Source organism: Hydra vulgaris, chromosome 06 (assembly GCF_038396675.1).
Source record: "Hydra vulgaris chromosome 06, alternate assembly HydraT2T_AEP".
Classification (NCBI taxonomy): Eukaryota; Metazoa; Cnidaria; class Hydrozoa; order Anthoathecata; family Hydridae; genus Hydra; species Hydra vulgaris.
In genome coordinates this window covers 34,346,111-34,361,036 of record NC_088925.1, presented here as the reverse complement: position 1 = coordinate 34,361,036, position 14,926 = coordinate 34,346,111, and the positions used below count along the sequence as shown (strand labels likewise).

At 30.9% G+C, this 14,926-nt stretch overlaps 1 protein-coding gene across 1 annotated transcript in view; it reads right to left on the bottom strand.

The window, feature by feature from the left end:
- The window catches only part of LOC100208823 (transcription initiation factor TFIID subunit 5), an 88,412-nt gene that overhangs the window by 49,574 nt on the left and 23,912 nt on the right, over nt 1-14,926 (bottom strand). Inside the window, exons 6-9 of the mRNA XM_065799929.1 lie at nt 9,561-9,687; nt 4,207-4,270; nt 3,998-4,052; nt 3,368-3,445 (exon numbers count right to left, since the gene is read on the bottom strand). Of these exons, the coding sequence (XP_065656001.1) occupies nt 3,368-3,445; nt 3,998-4,052; nt 4,207-4,270; nt 9,561-9,687 (324 nt within the window). The remainder of the gene's footprint in view (nt 1-3,367; nt 3,446-3,997; nt 4,053-4,206; nt 4,271-9,560; nt 9,688-14,926) is intronic.

The following is a 14,926-nucleotide window of genomic DNA, read 5'->3' as shown; positions in this document are numbered from 1 at the left end:
TTAGCAGAATCGATAATAAGGGCAAATCTGTTGTTCCACCTCTCTTGCATGGTTCAGACTTTGTCACCTCACCTAAAGTCAAAGCTGAATTGTTTGCTAAGAACTTTTCATCAATATCATCTCTTGATTCCACTAATTGCGTTCTACCTGATATTGCCAACAAACAGGTTGATCCATTGCTTGACATTCGTATCACTCCAGCTTCTGTATCTAAAGTGATTTCCTGCTCAGACACTTCTACAGCTTGTGGCCTGGACAATATACCTGTTATTGTCTTGCAGAAGTGTTCTCCGGAGCTGTCGCCTATACTCTCAAAACTATTTAACAAGTGCTTTTCAGAGTCTTGTTTTTTAGCCTGCTGGAAAGCGGCATCTGTTATCCTATCTTCAAAAATTCTGGAGAGCGATCTGATTTGTCTAACCACTGTCCCATTAGTTTTCTTCCTATCATAAGCAAGGTTTTTGAATCTTTAGTTAACGAACACTTAATTTCTCATTTTGAATCTAATAACTTACTTTCTAATTATCAATATGGATTTCGATCTTCTCGTTCTACAGCTGATTTGCTAACAGTAATAACTGATAGGTTTTTTCGTGCATTAGATAAAGGTGGAGAGGTTAAGGCGATCGCTCTTGACATTTCAAAAGCTTTTGATAAAGTTTGGCATGCTGGTCTTCTCCATAAGCTTTCTTCTTATGGTGTATCTGGCAACATCTTTAAGATCATTGAATCCTTCCTTTCCAATCGTAGCATAAAAGTTGTCCTCGATGGACAACACTCTTCTTCTTATTCTGTAACTTCAGGGGTTCCTCAAGGTTCTATCCTTGGCCCTATACTCTTTTTAATTAATATTAATGATCTTCCAGATATTCTCACATCTAAGGTGGCATTGTTTGCTGATGATACTACCATTTATTCTTGTCATGATAAGAAACCAACGCTCTCTGATTGCTTGGAGGGGCATTTGAGCTTGAAAAGGATCTCATTTCTGCTACAGCATTGGCTCACAGTGACTGGTGAACTTCAATACAGATAAAACTCAATTTTTTTCAGCCAATCGTTATCGCATTAATTTTGATCTTCCTATATTTATGAACGATGATGTACTCGATGAGTCATCTACTCTTCATCTTCTAGGATTAACTCTTACTTCCAATCTTTCTTGGAAACCATATATCAAATCAGTTGCAAAATTAGCATCTGCTAAGGTTGCATCTCCTTATCAAGCTCAACACTTTCTTACTTCGGATTCTATTCTATATCTCTATAAATCTCAAATCCGGCCTTGTGTGGAATACTGTTGCCTTATCTGGCGCGGATCTTCTAATGATGCCCTTTCTCTTTTAGACAAGGTGCAAAAAGGCATTGTAAATATAATTGGACCTGCTCTTGCAGCCAACCTCCAACCATTATCACATCATCGTAATGTTGCTTTTCTACGAATACTATAATGGGCACTGCTCTAAAGAGCTAGCATCTTTTGTGCCATTTACTAAAATTCATTCTTGTGTTACTCGTCATTCAATTAAGTGTCATCATTTTTCTGTGACTGTTCCTATGTGCTCTAAAAACTCTTATTCGTCTAGTTTTTTTCCTTGCAAATCAGTTCTTTGGAATTTGCTTCCTTCATCTTGCTTTCCTGATTCATATAATTTGCAATCCTTTAAGCTGTCCATCAATCGTTATCTTGCTCTTGATTGTAATCTTCATCTTTTTTCTTCCAGTAACTTCCAACTTTAATTAGCAGCCTTGTTGGAAGCAAAGATGTTTAAAAAAAAAAAACTTTGGCAAATGCATTCAAGATCATACTTATATAATATGATTTATGGTTATAATGACATATATATGATGATATTATAATATCATATTATGATAAGATGTATGATTGCAATGACATACAATACAATGAGCATATTATCATTAGTGATGTACCAATAGCACTTTTTTGGCTAATACCGATACCGATGGATGGGAAAAGGCTGATGCCGATACCTATGCCAATACCGATGAATTAACTAATTATTAAAAATTTGAAAATATAAAATCATACAACTTTAAATCGTGTAATCTTTTTCATGGAATCAGTACTGGTAAACAAATACTTGGACTCAAATTAGAGTCAAACCATTATTTTAAAAGACATTAGAAAAACTCAGTTAAAATTATATACATTTTTTAGTTTTTTTTACTATAAGTAAACTTTCAAAAAATAAATACAATTTTCGAGGAACCCTTTTCATTGTATTTAAAAAAGGAAATGGTGCTATCATAAGCAGTTTACTAAGAATTCTTTATTTATTTAATAGTAATTTAGATATCTAAACAACAATCATATGTTGTTCAGATATCTAAACTATTTTTGGATAATTAATTTGTTTTTATAATTATTTTATTTTGTGATGTTCTATCCCCACCATGTCCCTGGTAGTACCGCGCTAAACTTGTTTCTCGACGCAGCAACCTTTATTGTCAAGGTTTGTGTTTCGGAGTTATAAAGTTGAGAGAGGGTTGTAACCAAATCTTAAGTAGCCTCCTCAATTGCAGTGGCCTTGGGAGGTGAATTGAAACAAAACAAAAATAACAAATAAAAATATAGAAGTATAGTAGGTTATACTTGAACACATATAGATAACAATGCTTAAATATATTACTTTTAAGTATAACAATAGAACAACACAAAATAAAATTATTCTAAAAACAACACAATGGTAGTAAAAGTATAAGTACATTCAGCTGTTAAATTCAAGCTTATAAACATCATCTTAAGAATAAATAATATTGCCTGTAAACTAAGTCAAAATAAAAATTTATCAGAAAAATTCTAAGTAATGCATAACGTTTAGTTTATTTATTATTTAATTTTTATCATAATGCAGGATGAAAATATTAAAATGCCATCGGTTGAAAAATCGGAAAATGAGGCCGATGCCGATACCGATTGTGCAAAAAGTGGCCGATTAAGCCAATGCTGATACCGATTAATCGGTACATCACTAATTATCATATGATGATACTATGATGATGTATGGTTGCTATGACATTCAATACAATGAGCATATTATAATATGATGGTATTGTAATAAGATGCTTGGTTGCAATTATATACAATAAATGAGCATATTATAATATGATGATATTATAATAAGATGTATGGTTGCAATGACATACAATAAATGAGCAAAGTTGATATTGATTAGAAGATTAGACTCTTTGACTTTTTCATAAACAATACATAATTGTTTGCTTTCAGACTCTTGCAACTATGATCAAATTTATGCAAAATATTAAGCATCATGCTAAAAAAACAAAATTTAATTCTTACAGAATTAAGGAAGAAATTTTAAGTCAAAACTATTGTTTTTCTTACCATCAGGAGGTGCTTCTCCAGTGAAATAACCAGCAGTAGCATCTATTGCCTTTTGATTTCGAGGACGACCATCAAAAACTATATCAAGAACGAAGATCTTTAATACACAAACAATATAGGACTGGTATCTTTAGTAAAAACAAATATAGGACTGATGCTTTAATACACGAATAATATAGGACTGTTATCTTTAGTACACAAACAATAAAGGACTGTCGAAATTAAAAAAAAAAGTTACTAGTTATATGACTATAGTTGTATAACTAATAATTACTAATAAATACTGTTACTAATAAATAATATTTTAATGCTGAATGTCTATAAAACTGTTTTAAAATATTAATTTATATTAACAATTCTTTTCCAGTTAAAAAAAAAGTTTTTATCATGCTAAGTTGTCTATCATGCTAAGTTATTTATCATGCTAAGTTTTAAATATTAAAACACACAAAAAAAAGATGTTAATACTTAGTTGCCAATTTCAAAAGTCCTATATTGTTTGTGTAGTAAAGACAACAGTCCTATATTGTTTGTGTACTAAAGACAACAGTCCTATATTGTATGTTCATAATATTTATTTAAAAATGTTTATTCCAAATATATATTATTATTATAAATTGAAGTAAATACCATCTAAGTGAAAATGCTGTTGAATTAAATTTAAGAGAACATCCATGTTTTTAACCTACAAAAAGAACTACACAAAATTAAATTTATTTTTAAACAAAATGTTGTGTACAGGATTAGATATTTCTATCAACTCTGTTGCTAACTTACAGTTTCTATCAGTAACTGGTGGTTATAATCATGAAAAAAGTTGAATTGTATAAACACCATACTTGTAAATATTTCTTTAAAACATTAAAAGACTCTCGCGCCATTCTGATTACATACTTATTACTTCTAAATATATAAATATATGTTAATTATGCACAATTTAAAAAGTTTCACATTTTACATGATAAAAAATAAGTACTAGTATAAATGTCACTGTTTCAGTTGCACCAGGGTAGCAACAACTAGTAACCAACTGGGGTCCCAAACTCAGCTAAACTTGCCTCTTTAACATCTTATGTCAGTCTGGCCCCAGTCTAAAATAGTTAGTCAAATTGGCAGGGGTTACTAAGCAGGTTTAATATGTTTTTTAGTATTTGTGTTTAACAATTTCAAAAGGCGAATACAGAAAATACTTATATTTACAAATAAGACTGATCAACAATTTAAAATTTGGAGTCTCAAACTACCAAAATATTTTGCGGTAGTCTCAGACTAACGTATAATGTAATGTATGCAATGCAAAGATGTAATGTACGTAATGTAAAGATGTACAATATATGCAATGTAAAGATGTACTGTATGCAGTGTAAAGATGTAATGTATGCAATATAAATAGAGAAGTCATGCAATGTATTTACCAATCAATTTATATATTTTCAATTAAATAACTGCATATATATATATATATATATATATATATATATATATATATATATATATATATATATATATATATATATATATATATATACATATATATATATATATATATATGTATATATATATATATATATATATATATATATATATATATATATATATATATATATATGTATATATATATATGTGTGTATGTATATATATATACATATATATATATATATATATATTTTTTGTTATTTCACCTCCCCAAAGCCCAGAAGGCCACTACAGATGAGGAGGCTACTTATTTGTGGTTATAACCCTCTCTCAACTCTATAACTCCGAAACACGAACCTTGACGAACAAGGCCGCGCGGAGAAATAAGTTGAGCGCGGTACTACCAGGGACGTGGTGGGGATCGAACTCGGAACCTCTCGCTTATAAAGCGAGCGCTCTACCACTAAACCACTACGGCAATATATACCGCATATATATATATATATATATATATATATATATATATATATATATATATATATATATATATATATATATATATATATATATATATATATATATATATATATATATATACACACACACAGTAGTGAGGAACAATTATAAACAGTTAAAAACTAATGGGGTGCAAAGACCTACAAATTTAAGTGTTCGTGTAATCTGAATATATGATTATTAAATATGTAATTATTAAATATGATCTTTAAATATGTGATTATTATATATATAAGATTATTAAATGTGATTATTAAACATGTGATTTTTTAATATGCAATTACTAAATATTTGACCTTTAAGTGTGTGATTGTAAAATATATGATTATTAAATATGTGATTATCAAATATGTAATCATTAAATATGTGATTATTAAATATGTGATTATTAAATATGTGGTCATTAATTATGTGATTATTTACAAATATTGGGTTGGGAGTTACAGAAGACTTGAAAAAATGTAGGTTGTACGAGTCAGGAAAAAATGAAAATGGGAGAGAGCTCTGAAGGGTTGAAGTGCGGGGAAAAAACTAGATAAATAAAAGTTTTTAGAGCATGCAAGGACAGACACAGTAAAAGAATGAGACTTTGCTGATTGATCAGTCAAGCGAGAATGAGTTTTTTTTGATGAGCCTAGAGATAATAGCACCTTTGAGCAGCAACCATAATAGAAATATGTAGAAGAGGTGCAATTTTACGAGAGAGGCTCAAGTTTGGCACATAGAACAGGTCTAATAACGTTTAAAATGTGTTTATGAACCTTGTCTAGAAGAGAGAGAGCATCATTAGGAGAACCAGCTCAAATGACAACAGAATTCCATATAGAGGCAAATAAGAGATTTGACTGAAGAGAGGACTGAATGAAGAATAAGTAGTGGCAAGCACGATAAAGAGAAGCAACCTTAGCAGATGTTGATTTAGTAATCAATTGTATATATGGTTTCCATGAAAGGTCAGTAATGAACGATTATCTAAGAAGAGATAAAGAAAAAGACTTGAAGTGAGAAGGTTATCATTCATCAATATAGGAATGTCGACAGAATTGCAATAGTTTTTTGCTCCAAATAAACTGAATTTTGTTGGAGTTAAAATTCACAAGCCAACTAGTCCTGTTACATAAACGAGATCAGACTCAAAACTCCCTACCTGTTCTAAGCGATTGAAAGGAGAAGACTTTTTGTCAAGAAAAGAGTATAAAATTGAGTCATCAAAATAGTCATTTTAAATATAAGGTTACCAAGAAGATCAATAATGTAGATAAGAAACAAAAAAGGACCAAGAATAGAACTTTGAGGTTCCATCCTTGGTCCTGTTTTGTTCTATCCTTGGTTCTTTGGTTCTATCCTTAGTGCTGTCCTCTAGAAGCCTAAGTTCTGAGATAAGATACAAGATTTTGTAAACTGGGGATAATGGAGCGCAGTATCAGACAGCACCTTTTTAAATTGATTTCTTGCAATAATAAAAAGTTTGATTTCAAAAGAGTTGTTTTTTTGAAAAAGATGAAAAAAAAGAGAACAATTTAATATAGCAGCTGCACAAGAAGGTGAAAACCATGGAGTACAATAAGGTTTGACTTGGAACCAACAAGAATGAATAAAACCTTCCATACCTGCCTGAATCCAGGAGGTTATGTAGGAGGCACATTTATCAATGGAAACAAAAAAGACAATAGCCCAAGGACCATCACAAAGAAACTCATGAAAAGAGTCTGAACAAGAAGTAGGAGAAAAGATTTATGGATTATTGAACGATTGAAACCACCTAAATGAGAACAAGGTGACTAGCTAGGGTCAGAAACAAGACACAAATCAAGGAGTGAAGGTAAGTGATTATGGTTGTCTGAAAAATTGGTCACAAAGTTATCTATCTGAGTAAAAGATTGAAAAATACAGAAATTATGGGCTTTAGTACCATAGTTTCTAACACCACTGATCCTAAAGTACTTTAGGATCAGTGGTGTTAGAGCCATGTCATTCAGTGTGCATTAAAATCAACAATAACAACAATATTGGCAGAAGGGTAAGCAAAAGGGCATGGTCAATTTGATCAGAAATTACATTTAAAAGAGTGCAGTCTTGAGAAAACAAAAAGAAAGGTGATAGAGTAAAGGGGTGCTAAGCAGAAGCACATAAAAGAACAATCAGAGGATTCAAACCTTATTTCTTTACAAATAAGTGAAATGATGTGTAAGTAAATGCCAAAGTCAAGCATGTGACTATCAGAACCATTGTAAATCAAAAGATAATAGCTGTCAATTCTGAGATCTGAAGAAAGGACAGAATATAAATTAGTCTCACAAAAGCAAATCTAGTGAATTTTGCAAGAAGTAAGATTCAATCAATAGAAATTTACTTCAAGGACTAGGAATATTTGAGAAAGATAAATTGAAACAGATGTTTTGTTGTGGTTTTTTATGTGGTGGTTATGATGGTTTTTTTAGATATATATAGAAAGATTATCAGATTATTACAAATTATTTTTAGATATATATAGAAAGATATTGAAACAGTTAGAGGTTGGAGTTGGAGGTGATGATTTTTTATGCTTATTATTTTTGGTTACTTTAGGCATGGTTAAATTTAAAAAGAACTCAACTCACACATTACAAGCAATGAGCTACAGTTGTCTTAGTCCTGCTAATTAACCCAAAACTTAGGGCCTAATAACTTAGGGCTCCTTATGTGGCCTCAAAAATGCATACCAAAAGCACTAACAGGGACACTATCTATGCGCAACATGGTACTGTTAATATTTTGATTTTTTACAGCTTTTGATGGTATCAGCCACTCTAAGAGCTACCACATAGTAAAAGCTTACTGCCAGCAGCCCTCAGAACCATAAAACTGAGTTTTAGAGCTGTACCCTCATTAGGAGATAATAGAATTAAGATTATAATCAGGAGATTGTAGAATGAGTTACCACTATAAAAGAGGTACAAGCAAAAATCTATGAGTAGATTCAAGAAGTTCCAGCATTCATTATCTGAGACAGGAAACAATGCAAAACAGATTTACAAGGCAGCAGGACATGGGGAAGGTAGTACTGGGTAACATGATACCAGTAGCAAGGTGATTGTGATGATCCTAGACTTGACCTAACCTGGAGTAGTTATAAATTACTTCCTGTAAGCAGTATTTTAAAACATTGAACAGGATATTTTATAAATGCATAAGAAAAAATTATACATCTAACTCAATACTAGAAACTGAGGCAAGAGTAAGTTTTATAGTTGTACTCACTAGTTGGTAATTGAGCTAACACTACATCAGAGATTTAAGCAGAATACAAACATACATATAGTAACTTACAGGTGAGCAAACACCCATGAACAGATGTCAGGAAGAGTGTGAATGTTTGATTAAAGATTCTTTTCAAATAATTCTTTGGGGAAAATAATAAGATTAGACCCATGTACAAGAAATGAAATGTTAGACTTGTTTTTTACATGAACATAATTGATACTTTTACAACCCACCAAAGCAATGATGTTTTTAAAATATTTTTTACATAAACATATTTGATACTTTTGCAATACAACAAAGTAATGATGCTTTTACTATCCAGCAAAGCAATGATGCTTTTGGCATACTGAGCTAAAGCTCAGACCATAAGACGTTAAAAGGTAATATTCCGTATTTCAAGAGCAAAAGATGTATTAATATAAAGATATTGTTCACATATCATTATTTCACAAACAAAATCTTAATATTTTTAATGCAATCTTTTATGTGCGTATTTTTTTTATTTTTGTTAACTGAATAGCTGCATGATTAATGAATTCACGCCTAATTGATTAACACCTAACATAACACATTTTAACAGATTCACACCTTTAGAACTAATTGCAAGCAGTTTTACCTTTGCATGACATACCAAATTCAGCTTTTTTTTTATATATAAAAATATCATGGATATGTATGGTATAAATATCTGTCATGAATGTGTGCTGTCATTTTTGTAATTAAAGAATAATTACTTTTAGTTAATATAAATTTTTTTTTGTAAATACATAGTCTATTAGTTTAGTTAATATAATTTTTTTTTGTAAATACATAGTTTATTAGTTCAGCATAACTTGTGTACATGGAGTAGTCAATTTTGAATTCGGAAAGTATATACATACTTAGAATATAACCTTTTACCTTGATATGTTTTATGATGTGTCTTTATATTATATTACAGCCAAATATTTTAATATTAACTTTATTTACAAAAAAACTGCATATTTCAATTACATGAACAATAAAATAATTACACTACCGAAACATATTAAGATATTCATTGTTAGATATCATATGTTCTTTCTTCTTTAACAAGCGCAAAATTTGTAAGTCTTCAAAACGATAACTTTCTTGATACTTGCTAAACTTGTCATAAAACTTTTCAGCTAAAAATAAATTTGTTACATTTTTAACTACAAAGTTTTAGTTAAAATTTTGGTTTTTATATTAAGACCAAGTGTTCTCATAAGATAAGAAATCATCTCATGAGATAATAAATCGTCTCATGAGATAAGAAATAATAATAAATATAAGAAATAATAAAAAACATAACAATAAAAAAACATCATGGTAGATCAGGGTAAAGTTTCAAACAAAGCACCCAGCATCAGTAATCATTTTTTGCCTTGTTTCATCAGATGGTAAAAAAAAGCCTTTTATTAAACCTAGAGTGAAAATTGATTCTGACATCTTGATAGACATTCTGAACACACATGTCAAGCATTGGATCGAGTCCACATACTCTCAAGTAATGTCATTTGTTTGTATTAATTTCAAAATTACTTGATGAAAAGGTTATCTATTTGAGTAAAAGATTGAGAAATACAGAAATTATGGGCTTTAGTACCATAATTTCTAACACCACTGATCCTAAAGTACTTTAAAAAAAGTTTTGAAATTATGGTACTAAAGCCCATAATTTCAAAACTTTTTTTCTGGCTTTTTCTCAGCTAACACACATTCTGTTTGTTTTTTAAATGGTTTTTTAAATATTCTGCAAGGTTTCATGTTTTTAAATATTCTGCAAGGTTGTTTTGTTTTTTTAAATTTAATTCCACTACTTGTAAATATTTTTGGACAATCCCCACCTCTAAAAAGTAATGTTTTGTATAGCAGCTAAATACAAAAACAAATATCTTTCTTTAAAACTTCAAAATGATTCCAAACAGTAGTTTTATCTTGAGAAGCCATTGTTTTATCTTATACTTGTTTAAAAAATCTTTAAATATAAATTATAAAAACTTATAAAATATAATAACATGTTACATAATAGGTTATTATATCCTATATGCTTTAACTCAACGAAATCGTAAGTTTTATACAATATAAAACATAACTCAACGAATTAGTAAGTTTTATACTATATAGAATATAACTCAACAAAATAGTAAGTTGTATACTATATAGAATTCAACTCAACAAAATAATAAGTTATATACTATATAGAATTTAACTCGACGAAATAGTAAGTTATATACTATATAGAGTATAACTCAATGAAATAGTAAGTTATATATTATAACGAATTTAACTCAACAAAATAGTAAGTTATATACTACAAGGCTGTGGAGTCGGAGTCATGGAGTCAGAGTCACGACATTTGTAACGGAGTCAGAGTCGGAGTTGCTAAACAAAATCATGACTCTGACTCCAATAATAAAACTTCTCGGTATTGCACGTGCATGTACAAAATATTTAACTTTCAAAGAATTTTTCACACCTTTGGCAAAAAAAAAAAATTTAAATTATCGAGTAATATTTTTTTAAAGAATATATATTCATTTAGCTTTGGAGTCGATACTGCATAATATTTTTTAAAGAATATACATTCGTTTAGCTTTAAAGTGAGAGTCGTACTCTGAAAATTGCAACAATTGGAGTCGGAGTTGGTACTTTTTTTACAACTCCACACCTCTGATATACTATATAGAATATATAATATTATTAAGATATAGTTTAATTTAAAAACAAATATAAAAGTTAGTTAATATAAATAAATGTATAAGATATACTATGTTATACATGAAACGAAATAAATACTTAATATTAAATATTCTATGTAAATTACACAATAGTCTGATATTTATAATTTCATAATAAGTTTCTCAAATATTCAATTTATAAATAAAGTACTAGACATTGTTTTCAAAATTACTGAATAATACTGATCCATGTTTATTTGTTTACTTTATAAAGGTTAAAAAATAACAATGGCTGTAACACGTGCTGTAAATTTGTTTTCTTATTTGGTGAGCCACAAGATATATTTGACAGTCGAAGGCTGTGAAGTTTTGAGAGTTTATTTTCACCATCATAAGAATGAAAAACTGTCACAAAAAGAAGCTGTTAAACTTGCAATTCAACAGCTATGTAAAATTTGGGCCAAAGCAAGGGTACCAACGATTGAGAAATATCATTAGAAAATTTGAGGATTTATTAGACGGTTACTGAAACGTCTGTCGCAATAAAAGTAGAAGAGCTGTTGCACAAATGGCCCGAGAAGCAGAATTTGAGCAGTTTATTAATGTATTGTTTGACATTTCTCACCATGATTGCATGAATTTGATTACAATTGAAAAAGATAAACTGTTTTTGATTGATAAGCAGTCTGAAAGGAAATACGCCATGGGTGGTGTGGATACCGACTTGTCCAAGAAAAAAGAGAGGAAGGGGAAAAGAGGTAGAATAACAAGCCAAAGAAGAAGAAATAAAGAACAGTGCTACTGGATCTGCAACTTCATCTGAAACAGGTCTGTTCGGTAGTTCTGAAGCTAAATCATCAAGATGAGGCATCTGGAGAAGAACAGGCCAGACCAATAAGACTCCAAAACAAGCAAAAGCGGCTAAGCATGTTTTAACACCTAAGGTTGCAGCAGTGCTGGATCATAAAAATATACGTGACAGAAAAACTGCATTTATCCTTACAGCAGTAGCACAAACCTTCAGCAACCAAGATACAACTATCCTGCCACTGTCTACCAGTAGTATTTGTAGAAGCAGAAGAATGCACCCAATCCATCAAGCTAACAGCATGAAGGCTTTATTTGCTGCTGATGGCCCCTTGGTTGTCCATGTTGATGGTAAACTACTTCAAGCCATCAGTGGTGAACCAGAGAAAGAAGATCGATTGAAATAATTCTAGAGATCAGTTTGCTCGTTAAACTGATTTATGTGAAGGCTTGGATCACATCTCCAAATGCATGCAATTCTAAGCGAAGAAATGGTACCTCTTAGCCTCTTCTCAGACATGGTGACATTGAACACAAAGCAGAAAATGATGAGTCGACTACGAGAGCACCCAGCTGGAAGAAATGAAGATCATTCAGTCAGATATACAGGAAAAGAAAACCTCAGCATGAAAACTCTCGATCATTTTATCGGACCTGCATCCTGTTCTTTGCAGCTCTTCAAATTGACACCTTCTTTTTGTTAGAAGATTCATCATTGGAAAGAACACTAATCATAGTGTTCTTTCCAATGATGAAACTGCCGTTGTTCATCATTGGAAAAAACACTATGATTAGTGATAGGCCTATTGCAGTTGTGACGAACACCGAACTTGGAACAAAACGCTATAGGTTGAACTCAAATATACAAATATCACTGGACTATTACAAATAATTGTCTACTTAGTTGATTAAACAATCAAATATTTACATTTTATTTACCATTGCATTTCAATAGCAAAAAAAGCAAAGTATGTTCACTTTCGAATCGAAATTTCAAATTAGCTCAAGTTATGAAACTTCATGGTCTTTGAGGCAGTCCTAAAATATATGTTACACCAAAAATACTTTTTGTGGCCTATTTTATGAACAAAAGAAACACAAAAAAGCAAGAGCATAAAGGTTTTGACATGGTTAATTTTATTAAACCACCCTAATATATATATATATATATATATATATATATATATATATATATATATATATATATATATATATATATATATATGTATATATATCTTAACAATCTTAACTCTTCCATAGGCAGATAGTTCATACATGGTGTTTAGTTTTGGACTTTGTAAGTAGGTATGTTTAGTCCTGAGGTTACAAGGGATTCGAGGACTGGTTCTTATTAACTTCCTATTGCTAATTTCCAAAAAATAAGTAATATTTGAACTTGGTATGGTGATAAGGAAATGCTTAAAGCAGAAATTCCCCATTCCAGAAATTCTCCATTCCGGACATAGTTTATTTAGTATAATTTACACATTTTGACAACAACAGCGCATCTCCTGCTAATTCAACAGTCACACCCTAGGATTGGTGTATCCATTCTGCCGATGTTGTTGGAAATTGAGTAATCATCCATCGGTGAATACGGGAGATTTCAGTTTGTATAAAGCACATTTGTTCCCAAGCACTTATCATGCTCATTCTCTGGGTCATCAGGGAGACGGTAATATGTGCTTCTAGAATAGCTGAAGCTGGGTCATTTCCTAATTTCTGAAAATAATTAGCTGCAGCAGATTTGTATTGCTGAAATATATCCTCAGAGAACGTGGGATCCTTTAGGAGCATGATGTTATTCAGAGTAAGTACGTTGCCATTCTGTTCCATTAGCTGTAAAGCACCTCCAACCTTTAGGTTTCTGATTAGGATGAATTATCCTATTCGCTCAATAGAGTATGTGCCAAACTTTTTCATAACTTCTTCATCATGTTTAGCGGTTTCCCAAACAATTACTGATTCTGGCCATTCCCAAGGCATTTACCGACACATGAAATAGTAACACGGGCTTTTGGTGACATATTGTTCGACTGTTACAGACCGTCCAGTAATTTGTCTTTCATATAATTTCATATTAAAATACATGTATTCCACTGTTTTTGTGCGCATCCAAGAGCAGTGAAACTCGTCCGAAACCACAGATCTCCATTTGTTGGGGCTAGTTAGCAGTAATGCTCCATATAGAGAAATTTCAGTGTTCATAACTGAGATACATTCTCCTTGTGTTACCGCTACTTTATTCGAGTCAATATCTTTTGACTTTTGATTGAGGAAGTTTGATTGGCATGTGAGGGTGACTTTTTCAGCATAGCAATGATATAAGGTTATTGTTGTTGTTTGTGGTCGGTATGCGTATACATCTGCCATGAACATTTTAACAGTGTCATTTAAAGAGTGCATATTATATGCGCAAGAATTGATTGTGGGTAGTTGGTAAATCCCAATCGGCTGCACTTTAGTACAACCATATACTTTGCCTATGAATAGTCCTGTTGTAACCAAAGATAGGAAAAATTTGCTTAATAGTAGAATAGGAAACATCATCTTCCATACATCGACAAATGATCATTGTGGCAATCCATCTTTAGGTCGTCTTTTATCTTTTTGTTTTGCTTGGATCATTGTTATTGCAGAGATTTGTGAATTTTTATTTGTTTGTTTTAAATATTTTTGTATTACCTGTTTATTGTAGATATTTTCTTCGGGTTCCCAGATATATTGTGATGACGGGTACCCTAGCTATTTGACTATGTATTGGATTTTTCCATTTCTTTTTGTTAACAATTTTTTCCTTACTAAATATTGCTGATTCGTCATTTTTGTTTTTGTGAGAGCTGTCAACTTTATTTGTTTCTGGGCCTTCAAATGTCACTTGTTTTTGACTATTAAA